The following is a 25,549-nucleotide window of genomic DNA, read 5'->3' on the forward strand; positions in this document are numbered from 1 at the left end:
TTATTTGGAGATAACCACCAGTAACATGTTGAAGTAGAGCCATCTAGTCTTTTCTCTATTCAGGTATATCCAAAGTTTGCTCTTCAGTATTTTATTTGGCTTTAAATTTTTCTTCAGTCAAATAATTGAGAACATTAATCTGCCATAATACAGAAAAAGGAAGGCCATGTATTTTTCTTTTTAATGATAATATTTTTCTGCTTTTCTAAAAGATATCTTTTGATTTTTATAATATAACATGAGAATTTTTTTTAAGTCAGTAAGCCTTCAAAACAGTAGTTCTCAACTGAGCATATACTGTAGAATCAGACCACTAATTCAGAATCTCGGAGTGGAGCCCTTTTAGTTTTTTAAAGTTCCGCAGGTGAACCTGATGAATATTCACCCACGAGTTAAGGACTACCATTATGTGCCATCATATTGTAATGGCTGCATGATATTCTATCATGAATTATAAGGTAGAATCTGTTTACTTCCTCTTCTGTTACTGGACGTTTAAGTTGTTTCCAGTTTGCCACAATTGCAAACAGAGCTTCAGTGAACATCTTTGTAGTTAAATCTTTGTGCACGTCCATAATGCTTTACCTTGGATAATTACCTAACAATAGAATGCACATTTTAAAGACTCTTACCAAGTTGCCCTTCCAAAAAGGTTGTACCTTAGGAAGTGCCTGTTTTCTTTTCTGATAACATATTTTAACATATTTTTCATTTTTAGCAAGTTAACAGGTAAAATATTTTCATATTATTGCTGCAACATTTGCAAGTGGGTTTTTTTTTTCTGTTGTTGTTTTCAATCCTTATCTAAGGATATTTTTTTCCATTGGTTTTCAGACAGAGTGGAAGGGAAGGAAGAGGGGGAGGGAAACATCCATGTGAGAGAGACCTATGGATTGGTTGCCTCCCACACGCGCCTCGACCAGGGCCAGGGATCAAACCTGCAACTGAGGTACAAGGTATGTGCCCTTGACCAGGAATCGAACCCAAGACCCCCTGGTGCGTAGGCCAAAGCTCTAACCATTGAGCACTAGCCAGGGCGGTGGATTTTTAATTACTACTGAGGTTAAACATTTGTTACATTTCCCATTTACCTATATATGTAGCACATGAAAATATATATAGAAAGATGGATACATAGTGACTTGTCTTCATGCCCTTTTTTCTACTTGATTATTTATCTTGTTCTTATTTATAGGAGCTCTTTATATTTTTAAGACCATTGATGCTTTTATTATTATGTTTTGCAATTTTTTTTTCATTCTGTCATTTGTCTTTTTGGTTTATTTATAGTGTTTTGTGCTATACACAGTTAAATTTTTATAAAGGCAATCCTACCAGTTTTTTCTTTCATAATTGCACTTGTATTTGAAAAGCCTTTCAAAGGAGGTGTTCTACCTGCTCACCTCCACCTCAGGCCTCTCCATCCCTCCACATAATGCTGTTAAGTACTTAACTCAGATGTGTGAAATTGAAGTGGGCACTAGAGGGGCCCCAACCTTGTTTTTTACCCTGACTCCTGCTAGTAAGTAGTTTTCATTTAAGCTTAGTCTCTCAGCAAAGGGGATCATGAGGATGCTTATTGTGCCTTATGTAACATCCTGGTCTCTTCCCCTAGGCAGTTTACCTACCTTTATGTCAGTCAAAGGATTTTGTTTCCATTGAGACCCAGGAGAGTCTTCTATCTTGGGAAATAGCTGTGTGGAACCTTTTACCTTACAGAGTTCCACTGTTACCTTTCAATGAAAAAAAGGAAGTCAGCAGAAAGTTTTTTTTTCCTGTGTAAAGCAGAAAAATTACTGAAATTCTTATATAATTTAGACTCAAGTAAAAGGGTCTCTAAATATCTGAAGTCAAAATCAAAATAATTTATCAATAATTTATCTAGGTTGTAAAAAAATTGAGCAAAAATTAAAGAAAATAAAGGGCTATAATAGACTCTGTAAGTTACTAGATAAACTCTAATCTTTTCCAGAGTGTAAAGTATAACATGAACAACCTATACTAATAAAAGGATAATATGCTAATTAGACTGGATAGATGGGACGTCTTCCGGCCATCCTTCTGGACAAAGCCACAGTGGCAGGGGCTGAGGCAGAGGTGGTTAGTGACAATCAGGCAGGCATGCAGAGTGGTTAGGGGCAATCGGGCTGGCTAAGGAGCAGTTAGGGCAGCCGTGGGCAAACTACGGCCCGCTTGAAATGAATAAAACTAAAAAAAAAAAAGACCGTACCCTTTTATGTAATGATGTTTACTTTGAATTTGTATTAGTTCACACAAACACTCCATCCATGCTTTTGTTCCGGCCCTCCGGTCCAGTTTAAGAACCCATTGTGGCCCTCGAGTCAAAAAGTTTGCCCACCCCTGAGTTAGGGGCATCAGGCAGGCAGACAGAGTGGGTAAGGGTAATCAGGCAGGCCGAGTGGTTAGGAGTGATCAAGCAGGCAGGCAGGTGAGTGGGTTAGGAACCAGCGGTCCCGTATTACAAGAGGGATGTCCAACTGCCAGCAGTCAGACATCCCCCAAAGGGTCCAGGATTGGAGAGGGTGCAGTCCAGGCTGAGGGACCCTCCGTGCATGAATTTTGTGTACCAGGTCTCAAGTGAAAATATAAAATCTTTAGTTAGATGTGCATTAATTATACAATCATATGAACTCATGTACTATAAACACATATATTATATCTTGAAATTTTTCAGAATTATCAGTTACCTAATAGGTGATTTTCTCTGATTAAGCCAGATTGTTCAGTTCGGTTCTATTAAGTACAATCTGTACCAGTAAGCTTTTCTCTCTTTCTCTAATTTCACCTTAAAGAGTTATACGATCCAAAAGAAATCGTGTTGCTGTACTCAAGGCTTTTACAGCCTTGCTGGGTTAATAATATGTCATTACCACAAAGTTTAAAAGGGCCTAAAACATGTACCCCGCTTGATGCTAAATTACTTAAGCAGGTGTTCTCATGAATAAATGTCTACTGACATTTCTGAAATAGAAGGTCATTTTTAAAAGTATTTAACATGTCAGAGTTTTCACATACCACATCTTTCACTTCAGCTGAATATAAAGAAAATATTTCCATCATCATGAAAAATATCTTTGAGTATCCAAGTATGGCACCCTGTTAGCACTAGAGGTTTCTAAGATATGTGAGATAGTTCACAGTATTTTTATCCTTATACAACTGCAGATGGCAAAATCAAAAACTGGTTAGAAATTAGACCATGGCATCAAACCATTCTAGAAAAGACATTTTTAACTATGACATTATTTTGGCTAGGATAAATTTTTCTGATTAAAAATTCTGTTTTCTTTCCTTCTGTATAGAATTTGTAATTGTGATACCTCAGTCTATTAAATGAGATATAAATGATAAAGCTATGATAACCATTAAGCCATGTGCTAATACAAAATATTATTAGGTAACATTATTCTTATGTAACACAGATATTTGTCCATTGATCCTGGATGTGCCAATATTTCCCACAAATCGATTGTTTTAGAATAACTAGGACTCTAAACTTTAATCCAGGCCTTAATCCTAATATATAAAAACCCTAGGTCCATCACATCCACAACGACTAGGAAGCTTGACCAACTGGAAGCACTAACTGCTATGGCTGAAGGCACAGTGATCCAACACTCACTGCTGAGGGGGCTGGAAATCAGGCCCAGAGAGAGGCCTGAAGAGAGAAGGAGGGTCTAATCCATAGCCTCTGTGGCAGCTGTTGATCAGCACTTGCCTCTCTCTTTAGCTCTGGGCCTGGTCAGCAGCTGTGCCTCCATTTCTCTCCAGGCCTCCACCAGGGCTGCTGATCAGTCCTGCCTTTTTGATCAGGCCCCATTTGATAGGCCCAGAGACGCTGACTGGCATAGAAACCAACCAATCAGAACCAAATTGGCTGGCAGAGGAAGGCAGTTAGGGGCGAGATTGGGCCTGCAGGGGAGGGCGGGCACTTGGGGGTGAGATCAGGTTGGCAGGAGAGGGCAATTGGGGACAACCAGGCTGGCAGGCGAGGGCAGTTGAGGGCGATCAGGCCGGCAGGGGAGCAGTTAGATGTTAATCAGGCCGGCAAGGGAGCAGTTAGGGTGTAATCAGCCTGGCAGGCAGAAGTAGTTAGGGGCAATCAAGCAGGCAGGCAAGTGAGTGGTTAGGAGCCAGCAATCCCGGATTGTGAGAGGGATGTCCAACTGCCGGTTTAGGCCCGATCCCACAGGCAGTTGGACATCCTGAGGGGTCCCAGATTGGAGAGGGTGCAGGCTGGGCTGAGGGACACCTCCCCCAGTGCACGAATTTTGTGCACTGGGCCTCTAGTCTGAAAATAAATACCCTGTGATTAATTTACTAGTGGCAAGAGAAGCATTGAAATAACTATTATTAAAGAGCTATTTTAATGAGTATTATTGACTAGAGTGGGGTCTGGCCAGCCCACCCTGATGGGGCCGGTCAGGCCGGGCCAGTTGGGGACGGGATGAGGGAGGTTGGCCGGCCAGTCCCAATTGGGATTTGGGGGGCCGATAGAGGCCAAGCCAGCCAGGGGAAGGGGCCACAAGATGTTGGGGGGGGGCGATTGGGGCCCCAATTAGGCCGGTTGGCCACTGCAGTGCACGTCATAGCAACCGGTCATTCCAGTCATTCCATCGTTCTGGTTGCTGGGCTTTTATATATATAGATTTATAAAGGTATTCTTTAGTTTTCAAATATTCTTGAGAAAAACTATATCCTTTGCCACAGAATTTTCAATTTTTGCAAAATTCAGTTACTTCATGCAGATTAAAATTCCTGTGATATATATCTGGAGTAATCTTGTCTAATTTACAAATGAACTATCCAAATTAGACATCTATGAGAGCACACTTTTCTGATTACAAATGTTCTGGCCCATGTCAGTGGTTTGTACAGCTGTAGCTATTCTCTCCCTCCCTCCCCCACCCAACACCCCCTCACACACACACACAGTTTTCCTGGCCAGCAGCATTGCACATTCTAAGAGTGGCTCCCAGGGTGAAGACTGATGGCCTGTGAGATAGCCAGGCCAGCCACACAGGACCTCTGACTGGGGTGCGGGGTGGTTGTGCCATTGAACAGAACGATGCTAACTGGCTAAAGTTGGATCTCAGCAGCACAGTCCTTCAAACAGCTGTGCTCTGTAACCTTTTTCTTCTCTCTCAGGTGACTGCCGGGCCCCTTTTGTGGGAAAGGCCTCCCTCAGAGACCAGTGATTGCATGCCTAGCCCCCACCTAGGAAGACCAACAAAGAGCACCTTGCAAGTTCCCCTCCAGAATGTCCCTCTGAACACCTCTGACAATAAGCCGCACAAGACCTTGGATGTTGAGGCCTCCCAGCAGCCTGACAGCGACGAGAAGCTCAGAACCACCAGCCAGAAAGCAAAGCCCATTTGCATGGGTCATTTCCACAATCGCCATGTCTTCCAGCAGCAGTTGATTGAGAAGCAAAAGAAGAAACTTCAGGAACAGCACAAAACAATTTTGGAGCTGAAGGAAAGCCAGAGGCTGGCACAGGCTCGGTGGGCAGCAAAGCGTGATGCAGCCCTCATGGAGACACAGAGCCGCCTGCTGTCAAACCCCAGAGAAGAAGAACCTGAAAGAACCTGCCAGGTCCTTTCAAAGTATGTCCATTGCATCAGAACACTCTCTGGACTTATTATTTGGTATTTTTCACTTTGTGGTGGATGGGCTCCTGAACTCTACCTGGCTTCCAGGCTCCGTGATCTCTGCTTTCCTTTTGTTGTGCCCTCTCTGATCAAATAGGCCCATGCATTATGGTGGGTACATGGCAGATATAAATAGGTCTTTAAGGCAAGCGACTGCCTAGAGCAGTGATGGCGAACCTGACACGCGTGTCAGAGGTGACACGCGAACTCATTTTTTTGGTTGATTTTTCTTTGTTAAAGGGCATTTAAATATATAAAATAAATATCAAAAATATAAGTCTTTGTTTTACTATGGTTGCAAATATCAAAAAATTCTATATGTGACACGGCACCAGAGTTAAGTTAGGGTTTTTCAAAATGCTGACACGCCGAGCTCAAAAGGTTCGCCATCACTGGTCTAGGAGTTCTTTTTACCAATAAAAGAGAGAAATACCTACTTGCTTTAGCTTGACTTAATGGGTTTCTGATCGTGTTAAGTGCTGAGAAGTCAGGTCAGACAATATCGGGTCCAAATGGAGCAGTCCCTCAGGATGGTCAATTATCTAGCTTAAATTTATAGTTGTTTTGGATAAAAGTAAACATTTTTGAGCCTGAAATAAGAGTCCAAATTTCTTAAAAGCCGTTTAGGATGGTTTCAGAGGTGCTTGAAATATACTCAATATGTGTGACAGATGGTAGGATAAGTGGGTGACACTATTGATTTGAAGTACTGGGGTGAGAGTGGGAGTGCTTCACACACTGGAGGTGCAGGCCAGTCACTCAACCTTTCCATGCCTATTACACCAATTTATCCAGTGGGTGTAATAATGCGTGGTTATCTCAGAGAGAAAGGATTACAGTTTTTAAAATTCTTTGAGTTCCTCAGGTGCAAGGGCTTTGAACAACGCTGGTTATTGATCTGAATTCTTTTTTTTTTTTTTTCCTTCTCCAGTTCTCCTGTTGCTTCCCCTGGGACTGAAGGTAGTAGAAGCAACTCCCAAAATTGTCTTTCTGGACCCAGAAGGAACCCAAGGAAGCTGATATCACCCCATCCCATACTTAAAGGCAGGGCTGTCTTGGTTTGGCCTTGGTGGTGGTTATCTTCCCTGGTGGAGTAGGGTGTGCTGGGATTGAATTCAGGCCACTCTTGGGTTTTGAGTAGACATGTGAGAAGTGGAATACACCAGAGCACTCCACAACTTTTCTCCTGCCTCTTCTGCCAAACCTTGGGCCTTTCCAGCCAATAAAAAAAAAATTGCTGAGAGGTGTATCATTTTCCTCTAATTTGAGATTTGTATTGTGATTTTTTAAAAATGGGACACATACACAAATGAGAAAACTCTGAGTAGCTGCCTAGAATAATCATTGGTCAAGATCGCCTATCATTATATTTTGTTAACATTAAAATTTATGTTAAGTTAGTACATCATTTTATAATGAGTTGTGCCTTGATGATAGGCTTTTAGTAATGAAATCTGTAAACCACACATTTTAATTTAATAGAATTGTTGATAACATAGACATCGTTATTTAAACCAAACAATACTGTTGGAAGAGAAGCATTCCTTAGAACCCAGCAATGAATCTGCTAATTGTTTTCACTGTATACTTAGTCAGCCATTGTACATGTGTTTGTATATGTGGTAGGCACTTTGACAATTAGATTGTGTTTTTTAAATCTGAGTTTTCACCTATGGCAAGATTGCTGCCCTAACCAAAATTGAGGTCATCTGAAGGACACTGTGCCTGAAGTTCATTCCTGTAATGAAGAAATTAGCAGTCTTTGCATTGACTGCTAGGACAGCAGTTTATGCCATCTATGTCCACTGAGGATGATTTAAAAATGCCCACTTATTACTTTTTTTATTATTTGATCAACAAGTTAGCACCTCAGGCTACCTTGCATGTAGTCTTTAATGACTGTCTAGCTCCAGAAAAGATGGGAAGGGACATATTACCAGAGGCTCCACTTCTCAGGGTTCTCTCACTTTAATCCTCTAGTCTGCTTCTGCCTCCTTAAAGGCATCCTCACTCCTGCCATCTGTGGCACCCCACTATTCTTTTCCAGCAAAGCAGACACTTAATATCTGTAAGACAGCCTGGTGAATGTTGTTTATTCATTCTTAAAACTTGGACTTAAATGTTCTTCCTCTATAATATGACACAAGGAACCAAAAGTAACCATTGGCTGACTTGGGTGAGCAGAACTTGGTACTCCTCCCACCCATGCTCCACTTCCTGTGAAAGTCCTGGCTGATGACAGTCACATTATCAGGCCATCTTGCACATTTGCTTCTTTTGGATTGATATTTAATAGACTGTCAAGAACAGGAGTCTGACACTCAAATCCGTTCAGATGCCAGCTCTACAAATGCTTAGTACAGTTCCATTTCCTGCCCATCTGGATATCCAGGCCTTAAAACTAGATTAAAATGTATTCATTGTGACCCTAAACTTTAGTTTGTGGTTGTTGTTACATATACAGATGTATGTATCATGACTTGGGAAAAATTAGTGGATTCAGTGGGAGTAATTCTATTCTCAAAGTATTTGTTAAGTATAATTAACATCTACATTCATTAAAGGAATTATCAAATTAAAATTATGGTTTCTCAGTTTCATATATTAAAAGTATCATCAAGGCACATTATCTAATTTAAACCAATAAACATTATTTTAATAGAAATGTAAGTAAAAACATAATCTGCAATTTGCTCATTATTGTTGAGGATGAGATCATAGGTCTTTAACTTACAGGGGATATACATACATACCTATCGTTTATATATTTGTATTTTATAGAAATTTTATACATATATTTCTGAGACTGTGAACACTCAACTTAAAAGAAAACCTTAATAACACCAAATTTTACTGTAACATGGAGACATTTGTTTTTCAGTGTTCCTTATATTTTTTATATTGGAACTCTTACTATTTTCTAGCCATGGAAGAGAGAGCAGCGCAGAGAGCTGAACGTAGGCGGATCTTGGCAGAGAAGAAACAAAAACAAGAAGAAGAAAAATTGGTAATATATCAAGAATGCAAACTGAGGCAAGAGAAAGGATTTGTATAAGTGTTTATTAAAAAAAAAAAAGTTAAGCCTAGCTTGTTTAAGCTTATTGAGGCAATAGAATTATACCAACTTTGGAAATGGCTTTTGGCCTACTGGCCTGAACTCTGTAACAATTTTAGGAAAATAAAGGGGAAAACATCAACATCATTTGTGTAACAGGAAATGTTACAGATGTCAGTGAGAACTAGCACATTGGAAGATTGACAGATAACCAAGACTAGTGTGTTATAGGTAGATGTCCAACCTGACAAGTTTGCAAAAGTAGAGAGTTCTTATCTTTCGAAGTTTTGACCTGGACTTCAGAAGTAAATGTTGTGCCTACTAAGAAAAAATAGGTACTACGAACAGTTTTGAGGGTTTTTTAAATGAATGAAAGAACAAATTTTCCCACAATATATATAGTTTGGACTTAGTATTTCACAGATGAAAAGAAGAACTAGAAAGTAATCATTTTTATGATAAAAAGTTGATGGTCTTATGCTTAGTCTCATCTTCCCAAGGAGAAGAGTATTCTTTGGAGAAACCTTCAAGTTACACAACTGACCACTTGTTGGTTGGGTTTCTACTTTTATCACAAAGTGCAAGCTTCTTCCAGAGACAGGGTGGACACTTTGGTAGATACTTCTCTCAGTCTCAACTTAAGGATCATATTTCCATACAAATCGAGGGTGCTGATTTTTACAAATTCTAATCTTGATCAGGCCCAGTTAAAGGCCCAAGAGGAGGAGCGGCAGAAGAGGGAGGCAGAAGAAAAGGAGGCTCAACTTGAGAAAAAACGAGAAGAGAAGAGACTGAAGAAAATGGTTAGTAGTGTCTGTCTGGTCAATTGTGTGACCCTGTGCACTTTCCCCACCCTAGACCTTCTGTTTAGAACACTCTTTTCTCACCTGCACCCTTTTTCTCTGTTTAGTGAAAATCTACTCTTCTTTACATTTTAGCTCAATATAACTTCTTCCAGATTAGTCTTGCCCACCCTCCCCTTCACCCAAGGTTAGGTTAGGTCACTCTCTGTGGACTCTGAGTATATTTCCTTCAAAGCATTACTAGGCTTTAATTATGCATCTATTCCATGGTTGTTTTGTTCGTATCTGCATCTCCTAAGCTGTAATCTCCATAAGGGTAGAAGGAGCAGTCTGAAGTTGCTCACTATTGTATTGGCTAGCAGTGTACTGAACATATAGTAGAACTCAGCAAATGAGTTGAATGAGTGCATAAATGAACAAATGGAAGAAAATACATGGAGAAAAAAGTAAGAGATAAAACTCTTTTTTCAAGGTCATTAAATTCTAGTTGGAAACATATGTCCTTAAAATACATACCTATCAAAGTTGGTATAGTAATGGTATAGTATAGCATATGCTGTTTTGTGCCTCCCAGACCAAATGAGATCAAGAGAGTTGTGCAGGCAAGATCCATGAAGATTTGGGAGAAATTAGAGGCATTTTCAGAGGAAAGAGATTTGAATTGGAAATGATATTAGGGTTCTCCAGAGAAATATATATATATATATATATGTGTGTGTGTGTGTATATATATATATGTGTGTGTGTGTATATATATATATATATATATATAGAGAGAGAGAGAGAGAGAGCCTGCTGGCCTGGTTGCCCCACGCAGCCTGCTGTTCATTCATATGGTCGTCCCTCACTGATCTGCCTGCTAGCCTGCTCGCCCCACACAGCCTGTTGTTCAGTCATTTGGTAGTCCCTCACTAACACCCCTGCCAGCCTGGTCGCCCCACGCCTCCGCTTTTCAGTCATTTGGTCGTCCCTCACTAACACCCCTGGTGGCCTGGTCACCCCACAGAGTCTGCTGTTCAGTCATTTGGTTGTCCCTCACTAACCCCCGCTGCCGGCCTGGTCGCTCCCACAGCCTGCTTGTTCAGTCGTTTGGTCATCCCTCACTAACCCCCCTGCCTTCCTGGTGGCCCCACGCAGCCTGCTTGTTCAGTCGTTTGGTCATCCCTCACTAACCCCCCACCCAGCCTGGTGTAGGCAGCCATCTTGTGAGAGTGTGAGGGTTAATTTGAATATTACCTCTTTATTATATATGTATATATATACAAAAATTTATTTCTTATAAGGAATCAACACATGATTATGGAAGTTGAGATGTCCCACAGTCTGCCATCCAGAAGCTGGAGACCTAGGAAAGCCAGTGATATAATTCCAGGCCAAGTTTGAAGGCCTGAAATTAGGAGGCTGATGGTACAAATCACGGTTCAAGGGCAGGAGAAGACCATGTCCCAGCTCAAGCAGGAAGGAAGCAAAAGCAGCAAATTCCTTCTTCTGCCTTATTGTCCTATTCAGGCTTGCAAAGGATTGGGTGATGCCCACACATATTAGGGAGGTCAATCTACTTTACTGAGTCCATGGATTCAAATATTAATATCATCCAAAAACACCCTCACAGACACACCCAGAAATAATCTTAGTCTGGGCACCCTGTGGCACAGGCAAGTTGACACATAAAATTAACCATCACAAGTTAACCCAGGGGTGGGCAAACTTTTTGACTCGAGGGCCACAATGGGTTCTTAAACTGGACCGGAGGGCCGGAACAAAAGCATGGATGGAGTGTTTGTGTGAACTAATATAAATTCAAAGTAAACATCATTACATGAAAGGGTACAGTCTTTTTTTTTTTTTTTTTTAGTTTTATTCATTTCAAACGGGCCGGATCTGGCCCGCGGGCCATAGTTTGCCCACGGCTGAGTTAACCTCATTGTCAACTTGTTATCCATACACATATGAAACCAACATAATCTTCAAATAAGGAAATAACAACATCATAATTCTGCCTAACATGATACAACTATCCCACATACAATCAGAAATGCTCTAACCTCTGCCCCAGAAGATGAGGTAAAGTCTTTGAGTGATGTTTCTTCTTCTCCTTGATATCCCGTAACTTAAATACTATAATGTAAAATGAATAATACTTAAATACCGTGATATAAAGCCAATACATCATATGTTACATAATAAGAGAATAAGATAGGCAAGAAAACAAAGATACATATACAGATAAATATATTCATAGCAAAATAAGAAATGGATACTCATGACAATTACAGTCTTCATTTATGTAACTGGCCAAGTGGGCGTAGCTAGTATTTATAACTTATGTTCTTCTACTACCCACTCTTCTCTTTGCCTTCAGCAAGCACCTCTGCTAATCACAGTTTTTTACCTGGTGAGGTGACCCAAACCTTCATTCCTGAGTAACCCAGTGTGGATTGGGTGGTTGTTGTTTTCTTTTGACCTTAACCCCAGGGCATAGTAATGCTAAGATATACTCTAAGGGCCTTCCTGTATTCCAGAAATACTCTTCTTTACTTCCACTGTGGAATAGTATACTCTCCAGTTTTGCTTAGTAGTCAGGTTTATTCACCCCAGTCAGCACTTCCTTCTTTGCCTGTTGATTTAGAGTCATAAGGAGCCCAATATGATTGGGTGGCATTCTTAACTTCCAGTTCAGTGGAATCATTGTTATGTCTCCTGATAGAAGCATTCCCCCAGTTGAAACCAAGACCTCTAGACTAACAGAACATAAAGTTGTGGGAAAAGGAAGAAAAACATTTGCCAGTGGGTCACTGGAGGTAATCATGAGTGGTGCCAATCCCACTTCCACTTCTTAATTCCTGGAGCCTGTGGATCCTGACTATGAGGGGAACAGTGCCATATATTGGATGCTGACTCAGAGCATATATAGCCCTCTGGAGAACCTTACCATAGACCTACAAGGTATTGCCACCTCACTGGAACTGCAACTGAGTCTTCACAAGATCATGCCATCCCACCAATTTGATTCCCTGTCAAAGAACATGGCCAGGATTTCGGGCACTATACCCAGTAGTGGGTGTACAGGAGGTACCCAATTGATGTTTCACTCTCACATCAATGTTTCTCTCCCTCTTCCTTACTCTTCCTCTCTAAAATCAATTTTAAAACATATTTACAAGAGACCATGCCACCATTCTGTCAAGCCAGCTTCTTCAGGATGGTAGAGGACATAAGTTCCATGTGTATAGACCCATTGCCACACTTCTTTTGTTATAAAGTGAGCTCCATGATTAGAAGCCATGCCAATGTGGAATACAATGATGGTGGATAAGCTTTCTGTAAGTCCACAAATGAGACCTTGTAAGTCCATGGGTAGTAATTTGGGGCAAAAGCATTGTGTAGAGGAAAGGCAAATCCATATCCAGAGTGTCTATTCCGGTAAAAACAAAACTCTGCTCCTTCTGTGATGGAAACAGTCTAATATAATCAACCTGCCATCTGATAGCTGGCTGGTCAACCCAGAAAATGGTGCCATTTTGATGACTCAGTGTTAGTCTCTGCTGCTGGCTGATTGGGCAATCAGCAGTGGCCATAGCCAGTCAGCCTTGGGGAATGGAAGTCTGCGTTGCTGAGCCCTTGAATAGCCTCCATCCCTGCCACCATGGCCACTTTGTTTACGAGCCCATTGGGTAATGGTAGGAGTGGCTGGGAAAAGAGGCTGACTGAGTATCCACAGAATGGTTCAGCTTGTCCACGGAGCAAAAGGCATGTACTATAATTCATCCCTTGCTAAGACAGCCTAAGAAATCTCTAGAAACAGCCCAGTTACCTCCCTTAAAAATTACATAAGGGTTCTGAAGTAGCATTTCCCAACATGTGTTCCATGTAATTTTAGTGGTTTCTAATATTGTTTTGAATTACCTTTATACCTCTGTCAAAAATCAATTGACTGTATTTATGTGGGTCTATTTCTGGGCTCTCTGTTCTGTTCTGTTGATCTTTATGTATATTTCTTTAACAGTACCACACTGTCTTTGATTGCTGTAGCTTTACAGTAAATCTTGAATATATTAAATGTGAATTCTCCCCTTTATTCTTTTATACAATGTTTTGGCTATTCTAGTTCTTTTGCCATTTGATATAAACTTTAGGCTAATCTTGTTGATATGTATAAAAACTCTTGCTAAAATTTTGTTTGTGATCATATTGGATTATAGATCAAATTGGAAGAATAGACATCTTAACAATATTGAGTCTTTATTTAGATTTTTTACTTATTTCATGAGTGTTTTTATTTATTTCCAACAGATCTTATATATTTTTTGTTAGATTTATACCTAAGTATTCATTTTTGTGGTACTATTGTAAATGGTGTCTTTTTGAAACTTCAAATTTTATTTATTCATTCCTAGCATGTAGGAATACAATTTATTTTTATATATTGACCTTGTATCCTGCAACCTTACTAGGAGGTTTTTGTGGATTTTTTGGAATTTTATACATAGGCAACCATGTAGTCTGCTAATAAAGACACCTTTATTTCTTCCTTTCCAATATGTACGACTTTTATTTATTTTTCTTGCCTTATTGCACTAGCTAGGTATTGCTGTGCAAGGTTGAATAAGAGTAGTGAGAGGGGACATCCTTGCCTTGCAGCCTCTCACCATTATTGTCATGTATTTCATGTATTTTATATATTTCATACATATGCTCAATACCTTGTTACTTTTATTGTTTTAAATAGTTATATTTTGGTGTAATTAAAAATAAGCTGAAGATTATGTTTTACCTTTATTTCTTCCATTTCTTTGTGTAGATCTAAGTTTTTAACCTATATCTTATCCCTTCTGCCTGAAGAACTTCCTTTAACATTTCATGTAGTGTAAGTCTGTTAGTAGTGAATTCCCTTTTATTTTTGTTCATCTGAGAACATCTTTATTTCTCCTTCATTTTTTTGAGGGGTATTTTTGCTGGATATAGAATTCTGGGTTGACAGTTTTTTCTTTCAACACTTTAAAGATGTTAGTTCATTGTCTTCTTGCTTGGCTGGTTTCTGGCAAGAAAACCAAGAAGTTTGCTTTGATTCTTAGCTTCGTTCCTTTATAGGTGTCAGTCTGCTCAGGCTATCATAACAGAATACCTCAGAGTAGGTGGCTTAAATAGCAAAAATTAATTTTCTCACAGTTCTGTAGGCTGTAAGTCTGAGATCAGAGGTCCAGCATGGTTGGTTTATGGTGAGGGCTCTCTTCCTAGCTTGTCGCTGTGTCCACCAATGGCATTTCTTCAGTGCATGCACATAGCTGGGGAGAGAGCATGTGAACTCTCTGGTTTCTCTTCATATAAGGACACTAATCCCACCCTTAAGACTTCATTTTTACCTTAATTACTTCCTTAGAGGCCCTATGTCCAAATACAGTCCATAACAATGGGTAAGGTGAGTTTTTCCCCCCCAGCTACCTTCAAGATTTTTTTCTAACTTTGGCTTTCAGCACTTTGAATATAATATTTGTATATGTGGTTTGTTTGTTTTCCCCTGCTTAGTGGTCTCTAAGTTTCTTAGATATGTGGTCAGTTATTTTATAATATGTTTACTCATTTCTTCAAATATTTCATTTCCATTTTTCTGGGATTCCACTTATGCTTGTGTTATATTGTTTGGTATTGTCGCTCAGCTTTTGGATGATCTGTTGTGTTTTCAATCTTTTTTCTCTTTGCTTTTCAGTTTGTATAAGTTCTATTGCCCTAACTTCAGGTTACCTGATTCTTCCCTTAACTGGGTAACATCTAGAGAAGAGCCCATTGAAGGCTCTCTTTACTTCTGTTACCCTGTTTTTAATTTCTGATGTTTTCATTTTACTTTTATTATATTTGTCCATGTCTCTGCTAAAATTACCTGTCTGATATTGAATGATGACTACCTTTTCCATTATAGCCTTCACCCCACCCCTGCTGGCCTGACCCCACCCATGCACAAATTCATGCACCAGGCCTCTAGTATATATATATTTGCAAGCCAGACATGTTGTACAGGACAATAGAAACTGAGATAAACAGGCTTTTAGTGTGGAGATGTGTGATAATCTAGCCAAGAGTAGGGCTATTTTTGAAGTGTGTTAATGATTACTATTGTTGAGGTTTGTTGTTGCTGTGGGTACCATACACTTCAGTTTCCTCTAGTGACTTGTTTTGTCTCCTCTTTTGGCCTTAGGTCTTCCCTTTGTACTATTCTCCAGGGGGAATCTGTCGCTTAGCAGCTCTCTCAGCTGTATTCCATTGTTATTACTGGAGGTTTATTAGCATGCTGAGTAGGGTATGGACAAGGGGTAGCATTCTCTAATGTTCTGATTAAATCTCACTCTTTGGAGTGCACAATATTGGGCATTCAGGAGAATTTCTGCTCCTACTTTAGAAGTAGAGATTTTCCCTGCCCTCTGTTCCCTTCTTTTAGTATCCAGTGTACAGCCTGTGACCAGAAAGGCCATCACTCTGTCAGGTTCCCCCTCCACTTAGATGAGATAGGGCAGTGGCCTAGACAGAGTCCCCTTCCCACAGCTGCAGTGGCATTCCACCAGTGCCTGCAGGTGGTGCCACTTGCAGATGAAGTCTCTTTTTCCTAAGGGAGAATGGTCTGGGCAGAGTTTGCAGTGGTTGCTTTTTCTCCCTGCCGGCGGAACCATGGTGGGAACTTCTCTGGACTCTCCTTGATCCTCTCTTTGAGAGCCTGGTGGAGTTCCTTGCACAAAGGTGGGGAACCTCCCTATAACTATGACCCCAGGAACTTTCACCTTTCTCATGCTGGCCTACCCTTGGCCTCCAGCAATTTGCCAAAATTTCTAGTTTAATCGTCTTACTGGCTCATATGGTGTATGGTGGCTTCTGCCTCAGATAAGCAAATGCTTGGGTCATATGTCTCCCTAAAGGTGCCTGTCTCTCCAGATTTGTAATGGCTTCAACTCTCTGATAAGTTCATAAAAAGTTATTAATTTGCTGTTTGTCCAGCTTTTTCTTGCTGGAAGAATACAGCTTGTGCAAGGCAAGAAGGATGAGAAAAACATTACTGACCAATAAGTTATTTAATTTCTCTCACTATACCAAGCTGAAATCTTTCCTGTTTAGGAAACATGAAATATAATTTCAGTCCCCAACAATAGACAAAAAGATGTTGTCACATAGACTAGTTTCTATTAAGTAAGTCAATTGTTGGTAGCTTTAGATGCATTTACAGACTGGCTGTGTTTGAGCTTTCTTTGCCAACAGCTTTAGCTCTAAAATGCCCTGGGTCTTTATCTCCTTTTGCTCTAGCATAGATGCTCCACACAGTATGTTTCTCCACACAGTTTATCTTTTGTGGTCTTATTCCTTTTTTGAGGTGATTCTTACCTCCTTTATAATTTATAGAGCCATTCAGTCAGCGACTTTCAAGGCCATAGCAGTGTTATTCTTCTGGACATCAAAAAGATAATTACATTTCTGAACCTGTGTCTCAAAGTCAGTCATATTCTGTATGTGCTTGATGGAAGCCTGCTTCACCTCTTTTAGTTGGGTACATTTTTGCTCAAGTTTATCAGCAAATTATGCAAAAGTGGTACCATAATTTCAAATTACATAGATAATCAACCCAACTGTTGATATGGTAAAGAAGGTCTCTAGGGAACTCACATATATTTCTTTGGATAGAAAATGCAAGATAAGTCCTGTGATATCAGTTTTAGGATAAAGGAACTGGAAGAATTCCTCAGGAAAAAGCTCATGACCTATTTGTCCTCCATATTGAGGAAAAAGTCCTCCAGGGTCAGTATCAAGACTTGGCTGTCCTCTCTGAAAGATCCTTGTTACCTGCAATTCCCCTGGACCTCGATGTGCTTCGTTCTTCAGAGAGGGAGCCACGGGTAATGGCAGGAAGTACCACCTGGGACAGGATGGCCAATGATAGTCCAATGGTGGCTTAGTGTCCTTTAGGGTCAAGTGCAGCAGTAACCTGGCCATTCACAGGTCTCACACAAAGACCTTTTAAAAATAAAAATCTAAACCCCTCCTAACAGCTCAGTGCTCATTTTTGTTAAAAGCTTACTTTCTAGTAACCCTTATCAGACAATGACTTTTATGGCTATATAAATATGCTTTTGATTGATAGACAGTTGATGAAGTTTGTGGTTAAAAAGATAAATTTATCAGAGAAGACCAGGTGAGATTTTAAGTCTTCCATAATTTCTTAACAAGCATATTTGTTTTTTTAACAAATATCTTTACAGAATCTACTATGTACTAGGCATTGTTCTAGGTCAGTGGTCGGCAAACTGCGGCTTGTGAGCCACATGTGGCTCACGAGCCGCAGTTTGCCGACCACTGTTCTAGGTGTTAGAATAGAGCAGTGTAGAAGACAAACAAAAGCCCTGCCCTCAAAAATGTATATGCTAGCTGGGGAAAACAGGTAATATGTAACAGCGAAAGAAGTAGGGAAGGGAAGGTCTGAGAGGGGAAGCAAGATGGGAAAGGTCTCTGGAAGGTGATATTTGAGCTGCTGGATGCTGAGGAGGAAAGGCCTCTACAAGAGGGACATGTTAAATGTGAGATGGCTATTAGACATCCAAATAAATATGTCAGATAGGCAGGTTAATATATAAGTCTAGACATCAAGATTATAGAAAGGAATCTGGGAGTCAAAAACATGTCAATATTTTTCTTGCTCTGGAAGTGAATGAAATCAATTTGGGAGATTTACTGTATAAAGAATGAATATATAATTGATTTCTAATTCAATAGCATTATGGTCAGAAAAGACACTTGATATTATTTTAATCTATTAAATTTATTAAGACTTGTTTTCTGGCCTAACATATGATCTATCCTGAGAACGTTTCATGCACACTTGAGAAAATGTGCATTCTGCTGCGGTTAGATGTAATTTTCTGTATATGTCTGTTAGGTGCATCTGGTTTAACACATAGTTTAAGTCCAATGTTCCCTATTGATTTTTCTGTTTAAAGTGAGTTATTGAAGTTCCCTACTGTTATCGTATTGTTGTCTATTTCTCCATTCAGTATGTTGGTATATTTAGGTGCTCTGATGTTGGGTACATAAATATTTACAATTGTTATAGCCTCTTGATGAGTTGACCCCTTTATCCTGATATAATGACCTTCTTTGTCTCTTGTTAAGTTTTTGGCTTAGTGTTTATTTTGTCTGATATAAGTATAGCTACCCTTTCTCTTTTAGTTTAAATTTTCATCGAATATCTTTTTCCACCCCTTCATTTTCATTCTGTGTATATTTTTTTTTCTTCATTGTTTATATTTTATTGAATTTTTTTATTGTCTAAAGTTTTACATAGATCTTCTTTTTCCCCAGTTGACCCCTCCTACCCCCCAGCCATTCCCACCCCAGGCAAGCCCCCACCGCCCCAGTGTCTGTGTCCATTGGTTATGCTAATATGCATGCATACAAGTCCTTTAGTTGCTCTCTAACCCATCCCTCCCCTGCCATTTGTGTCTGGATCTATTCTTGTTCATCAAATTATGTTGATCAGTATATCCCACATATGAGTGAGATCATGTGATATTTATCTTTCTCCAACTGGCTTATTTCACTTAGCATAATGCTCTCCAGTTCCATCCATGCTATTGCAAATGGTTGTGTGTGTGTTCTTAAAGCTGAAGTGAGCCTCTCATTGGCAGCATACAGTTGGGTCTTCTTTTTTATACATTCAGCCACTGTTGTTTTTTTAAAATATATTTTATTGATTTTTTTACAGAGAGGAAGGGAAAGGGATAGAGAGCTAGAAACATCAATGAGAGAGAAATATCGATCAGCCGCCTCCTGCACACCCCCCACTGGGGATGTGCCCACAACCAGGGTACATGCCCTTGACCAGAATCGAACCCAGGACCCTTCATTCCACAGGCCGACACTCCATCCACTGAGCCAAACCAGTTAGGGCAACTGTATGTTTTTGATTGGAGAATTTAGTCTGTGTACATTTAAGTAATTATTGATAGGTGTAGACTTATATTGTCTTTTGTTAACTATTTTCTTGCTGTTTTATAGTTTTTTGTTCTTCTCTTTCTTCCTTTGATGTGACGATTCTTCTAGTTGATATGCTTTGATTCCTTTCTCTTTTTTGTGTGTGTATATCTACTATAGGTTTATATTTTTTGGTTACCATGAGGCTTACATAAAATGTCTTGCAGCTATAGTCTATTTTAAGCTGATAACTTTTAATGCATACAAAAGCTCTATTTTTACACTACTGTTTATGTATTTGATGTCATAATATATATCTTTTTACATTGTTTATCTATTAACAACTTATCATAGGTATAGTTATTTTTAACACTTTGTCTTTTAACCTTTATCTAGAGCAGTGGTTCTCAACCTTCCTAATGCCGCGACCCTTTAATACAGTTCCTCATGTTGTGGTAATCCTCAATTTCATTGTTACAAATTGAACATAATTAAAGCATAGTGATTAATCACAAAAACAATATGTAATTATATATGTGTTTTCCAATGGTCTTAGGCGACCTCTGTGAAAGGGTTGTTCGACCCCCAAAGGGTTTGCGACCCACAGGTTGAGAACCACTGATCTAGCGTTATAAGTGATTCATTTACTACCATTTACAGTATCAGAGTGTTCTGAATTTGCCTTTTCCAGAAAATTTTATACTTTCATATGTTTTCATGTTACCAATCAGCATTCTTTGTTTCAACTTGAAGTCCCTTTAGCCTTTCTTATAAGGCTAATCTAATGGTGATAGACTCTTTCAGCTTTTGTCTGGAAATCCTTTATCCTTCAATTCTAAAGGACACTTTTGCTGGGTAGAGCATTTCTGGTTGGCAGTCCTTTTTGTTTCAGCACTTTGACTATATCACTCCACTCCCTGTTGCTTTCAGGATTTCTGCTGAAAAATCCACTTGTAGTCTTATGGGATTGCCCTGATATGTAACATGTTGCTTTTCTCTTGCTACTTTTAAGATTCTTTCCTTGTCTGTAACTTTTGACAGTTCAATTATAATGTGTCTTGGTGTGTGTGTCTCTTTAGAGTCATCCTATATAATAAAGAGCTAATATGCTAATTAGATCGGATGGCAGAATGACCTTCTGGAACGACCAATGGGTGCAGGCAGCAGGGCCTTGAGGCCATAAGGCAGCTAGGGCTGCTAGGGCCAAGGCAGCTGGGGCTGTGAGGACCAAGCCCCTTGCACAAATTTCGTGCATTGGGCCTCTAGTATCTAGTATAATAATAAAAGCCTAATATGCAAATTGTCCCCTCAACCAGGAGTTCGACCGCCTAAACAGGCTGGATCCGGTCTGCGGGCCGTAGTTTGCCCACGGCTGGTATATATATATATATATATATTCTTTGGGCTTCTTGGATTTGGATAGCTGTTTCTTTCCCCATGTTAGGGAAGTTTTCAGCCAGTAAGAACTGTTTCTTTGCTATAGTTCTGTGTGTCTTGTGGACATAAGCTCCAGTGTTTTTCAAATCCAGGTGTTTTGGGTGGTTGTTTTAAAAATTGGGGTTTTAGGTGTGCAGTCCAAATGCAAACTGGGAGTTGGGAGTTCCCTCCCTGTTGTATGGTGCTGTGCCAACTATGAGGTTATGACAAAAGTGTTTCTCAGCCTTTCAATGTGGGTATTTTCTACTCGCCCAATATGGTAGTCATTCAACTGGTTTCTAGATTTCTTCCAGAGGCAGTTTTCTGTGGGTGGCTGTATATTCAATGCATCTGAAGGAAAAAGGAAGTTCAGGAGCCTCCTATGTTGTCATCTTGGTCCCTCCTCACCATTTTTACTTCTTAATTTTTTTCAGAAAGAACTGGAGCAGCAGAAGAGAATTAAGAGGAACCAGCAGCTGGAAGCAGTAGCCAAAGATCATTATGAAAGGGTGTTGCTAAGGAAAAAAGGTCTGGAGCCTTGGAAGAGATTGAGAATGCAAAGCAAGCAAAACATCCAGGTATAGTGTCATACTCTTACCCCTCAAAATTAGAAAATTGACTTTTCAAATAGCATAAAATTAGATTTGGGTATTGTTTGGTGATTGAAAAGCCAGAAAGTTAAATGAAGTGAGTGTTTGTATTTATTTGTTTTGTGTAAGAGTTTAGATTTGGTCTTCCAAGGTAGAGAAAGATTTCTGTAACTGAATAGGTTGAAAAAACCTAGAGTAAATTTTCATTATAGACCTACAGATAAGACAAATAGAGGCCTCTCTCACTATTAATAGTGTGTAATAAAGAGAAAAATAATTACCATAGGTCTGTTAGTCAGGTTTCTGCTGCAGTAAAGCTACATAACAAACAGCGCCCAAATATCAGTGACATATATATAATTCGGTCATTTATTTCTTACTCACGTCTGTGGACCAGTTGTGGATTGGGTTCAGGTCTCTCCACAGCCACTCTTTCTGGCTATAGCAGCTATTCAGGGCATGCTTTTCACCTGGCAAATGTCTGAGGTACAAAAGCCAAACCCTTTTCTGTAAACCCCGTGAAACCTCTGCTTGTATTGTGTTTACTAACATTCTGTTGGCCAGAGCAAATCATAGCGCTAAACTAAAAGTCACTAAGAAGTGAAAGAGGCTCATCTACTCCATTAGGAGATACTATGAAATCATACACAAAGAATCCTATTTAATAAAGAGCTAATATGCAAATGGTCATCACACCCTCACGCTGTAACGGCTCAGACACTGAACACTGGGGAAGAGGAATGGGGACCAACCAGGCACAAATGAGTTCATGAGAGAGGAATGGGGACCAGCAAGGCTGTGGCCTGGGAGAGGGTCAAGCCGCCCACCCCGCGCTCCTGTGTGCCAGCGCCTGTGCCTGTGGCCAGGAGAGGGACAAACTGCCTGCCCCACGGTCCCAGGCGCCAGCGCCTCTGGCTGCAGCCTGGGCAAAGCCACCCACTCACGGTCCCCTGTGGCTGCAGCCAGCCTGGGCAAAGCTGGCCCAGGTCCTGGGTGCCTGTGGCCAGCCAGAGGAGGGAAGCCCAGATCCCGGGTTCTTGCAACCAGCCAGAGGAGGGAATCCTAGGTCCTGGGTGCAGGATGAGGCAGAGGCGGTTAGGGGCGATCAGGCCAGCAGGGGAGTAGTTAGGGACAATCAGCCAGTAGGGGAGCAGTTAGGGGCGATCAGGCAGGCAGGCAGAGGGGTTAGGAGCCAGCAGTCCCAGATTGCGAGAGACAGTCAGACATCCCCCGAGGGGTCCTGGATTGGAGAGGGTGCAGGCCAGGCTGAGGGCCCTCCCCTGTTCACAAATTTTGTGAACCGGGCCTCTACTATGGGTATATAATCCTATTACAGGGAATAGCAACCCACTCTGCCACACAAAGATATATTAAATCAAATATCATCGAAATTCAAATTTATCTAGTGCATAGATCATTCAACTAAATGATTATGAAGCTCAAAATGCATAAAATGTTGCCTTTAGAATTCTAGTTAATAATAAGCTCAGTGATGTGTACCAGTGATATCCGCTCTTATTTACACATTTGACCAAGTTAATACTGAAAAGTAAGACTAGTAGTTTTGGTTGTGAAAACCAGGATTAAAGATGGACAATAATGCTTCATATCATAAGAGCCCCACTAAATCAAGTAATGCTGCAGGTTATATCTCTGTGAATGTGACTTAGGCTGCTTTTTATCCTACCTCGCCAGTTTATTCACCCTTCATTCTCCTTGTTCCCTTCCTATTTTCACAGTTTCTTTCCTTTTTATTTTCCCTAAATGCCCTTCCCACTATCTTCTGTCCCTGACTTTTTTTGTCCTCAGTCTCCTTACCAGTGGCTCTGGAACTATTGAGTATTCCAAAACACCTGAGGGTGCACATTTGTGGTGGTCAGGCCTGAGCGCAGGGGAATCCATCCTATCTGGAGGCCTGGACCCATCTGTGCCCCCAGCCATTGCTAGTTTGCTTTGGCTTTTCTAGTAGTGATATGGGTGAGCTGACTCCTCAGTCTTCTGAGTGAATGAATCTGGAAATGAAATCTGAAATTTGAATTAAAATTTGCTTATCTATATATATAAAAACCTATGTGACTGGAATGACTAGTCGCTATGATGTGCACTGACCACCAGGGGGCAGTCACTCAATACAGGAGCTGCCCCCAGCCCACAGGCGGGAACCGGGGGTGGGTGACGGTGGACGTGGCCCCTTTCCCAGTAGGGGCGGAGGGCTGGTTCCCTCCTTGGGGCTGGTGGCCCACCTCCCAGGTCCCTCCCCCCGGGATGGGATGGGATGGGGAACTGGGGGTGGGTGGTGTCAGACACAGGAGGCAGATAGGTAAGGAACCTGATCAGCCCTGATCGCCGGCCAGGCCTAGGGACCCCACCTGTGCATGAATTTCGTACACCAGACCTCTAGTAATATATAACCACAAAGATTGGTCATATCAGATAATTTTCTATCCAATTGAGTGCTCCTAGTTTTATCTGGCTTTTATCTATTTCTTTATTGTTAACTATAATACACAAAGGAAAGGTAGTCAAGGATTAGCTCTTCTTTTTTTGGTCCTTGTTTTTGATGGAGTAAAATCAAGAAAGGTATGAAATTTAGAAACAAAATAGAATTTATGGGTAAATAATCAAATTAAAAATTTTAAAAATTATGCAGAAGAATGTAAAAATAGAAACAGGAATTTGAGCTCAAAATAACAATTATAGGCTTTAAATATAGAAAAACCCACTTAAAATAAAAACAGAAAATCACAGATCTGAAACCAGCATTTCTAAAATTTCTTGATCATACAACCATCTGGAGAACTTACAAAAATGCACTTTCCTGGTCCCACCTCCAAGTATTTTCAGTAAGTCTGGGTTGTTGGCTGGGGTGGGGAGTGGAAAGGGGAGTGTGTATCAGGGACTCTGCATGTTTAAAAGGTAGCCCAGGGAATTTTGATACAAGTTGTCCGAGCACCATATTTTGAGAATCACCTCTCTAGTCATACCAGTGTATTTGTTTTCTGTTGTTGTTATAACAAATGACTACAACCTTAGTGACTTAAAACAACACAAATTTATTATCCTAAAATTCTGGAGGTCAGAAGTCCAAAACCAGACCTACTAGGATAAGGTCAAACTGTGAGTGGGACAAGTTTCTTCTGGAGGTTCTAAGTGGAGAATGTCTCCTTACTGTTTTTAGTGTCTAACAGTCACCTGCATTCCACTGCTCACAGCCTCTTCCTCAAATCACTCTAATCTCTTCCTGATCCTCCTGTCTCCCTCTTATAAGGACCCTGCGATTACATTTAGGACTCTCCCGTATAATCCAGGATATTCTCACCATTTTAAGATCCTTCACTTAATCACATCTGCAAAATCCCTTTTACCATGTAAGGTCACCTACTTACAGGTTCCAGGGATCAGGGCAAGGCTATCCCTGAAGGGCCACTCTTCAGTCTATCACAACAAGATAGAATTTTAGAACATTCGCAGTCCTCTGCATCTCCTTCACTTTGTGGACTAGGGAACTAAGCCCTAGAGAAGAGAACTGCTAGCTCAGAGTCACAGCGCATTGGTTACAAAGCTGGAGGAGCTCATCACCATCTTCTTCCAAGAATCCTGCCCATTCTGGCAGCCTTTGTGCTGCGTAGAAATTGGAGGGTCATGTAGGTGCCAGGCACCAGTTGAAAGTTAAAAAAATAAAAAGTAAAATGGAAAGTTCTGGAGGGCAGTAAAAGGAAGGGATGGCTTCTTCACCCATCAGAGTTGGCTTCCAGGAAGGGATAGAAAAAATTAAGGAGAAGGGTCCAGTTACACAATTCCTCATTTGTTTCTATCACTTTCTTCAGAAGGATTATTTAGCATTTTCCCTTAAACTCACATGCGCTTGTTAAACAAATAAAATTAACTTCCAAGAACAGGAACAAGACAGGGATGCCCACTCTCACCACTCCTGTTCAACATAGTCCTGGAAGTATTAGCCATTGCAATTAGACAAGAAGAAGAAGTAAAAGGCATCCAAATTGGAAAAGAAGAAGTAAAACTGTCCTTATTCGCAGATGACATATTGTACTTAAAAAACCCTAAAGA

At 40.4% G+C, this 25,549-nt stretch overlaps 1 protein-coding gene across 2 annotated transcripts in view; it reads left to right on the forward strand.

Moving 5' to 3' along the window:
* The window catches only part of CCDC191 (coiled-coil domain containing 191), a 74,170-nt gene that overhangs the window by 43,058 nt on the left and 5,563 nt on the right, over positions 1-25,549 (forward strand). For both annotated transcript variants that reach the window (XM_006773595.2, XM_015570392.1), the window contains 5 exons: positions 5,170-5,627; positions 6,604-6,716; positions 8,597-8,679; positions 9,429-9,530; positions 21,326-21,469. In XM_006773595.2, the coding sequence (XP_006773658.1) occupies positions 5,170-5,627; positions 6,604-6,716; positions 8,597-8,679; positions 9,429-9,530; positions 21,326-21,469 (900 nt within the window). The remainder of the gene's footprint in view (positions 1-5,169; positions 5,628-6,603; positions 6,717-8,596; positions 8,680-9,428; positions 9,531-21,325; positions 21,470-25,549) is intronic.

The sequence above is a fragment of the Myotis davidii genome, unplaced genomic scaffold, assembly GCF_000327345.1.
Source record: "Myotis davidii unplaced genomic scaffold, ASM32734v1 scaffold201, whole genome shotgun sequence".
Lineage (NCBI taxonomy): Eukaryota > Metazoa > Chordata > Mammalia > Chiroptera > Vespertilionidae > Myotis > Myotis davidii.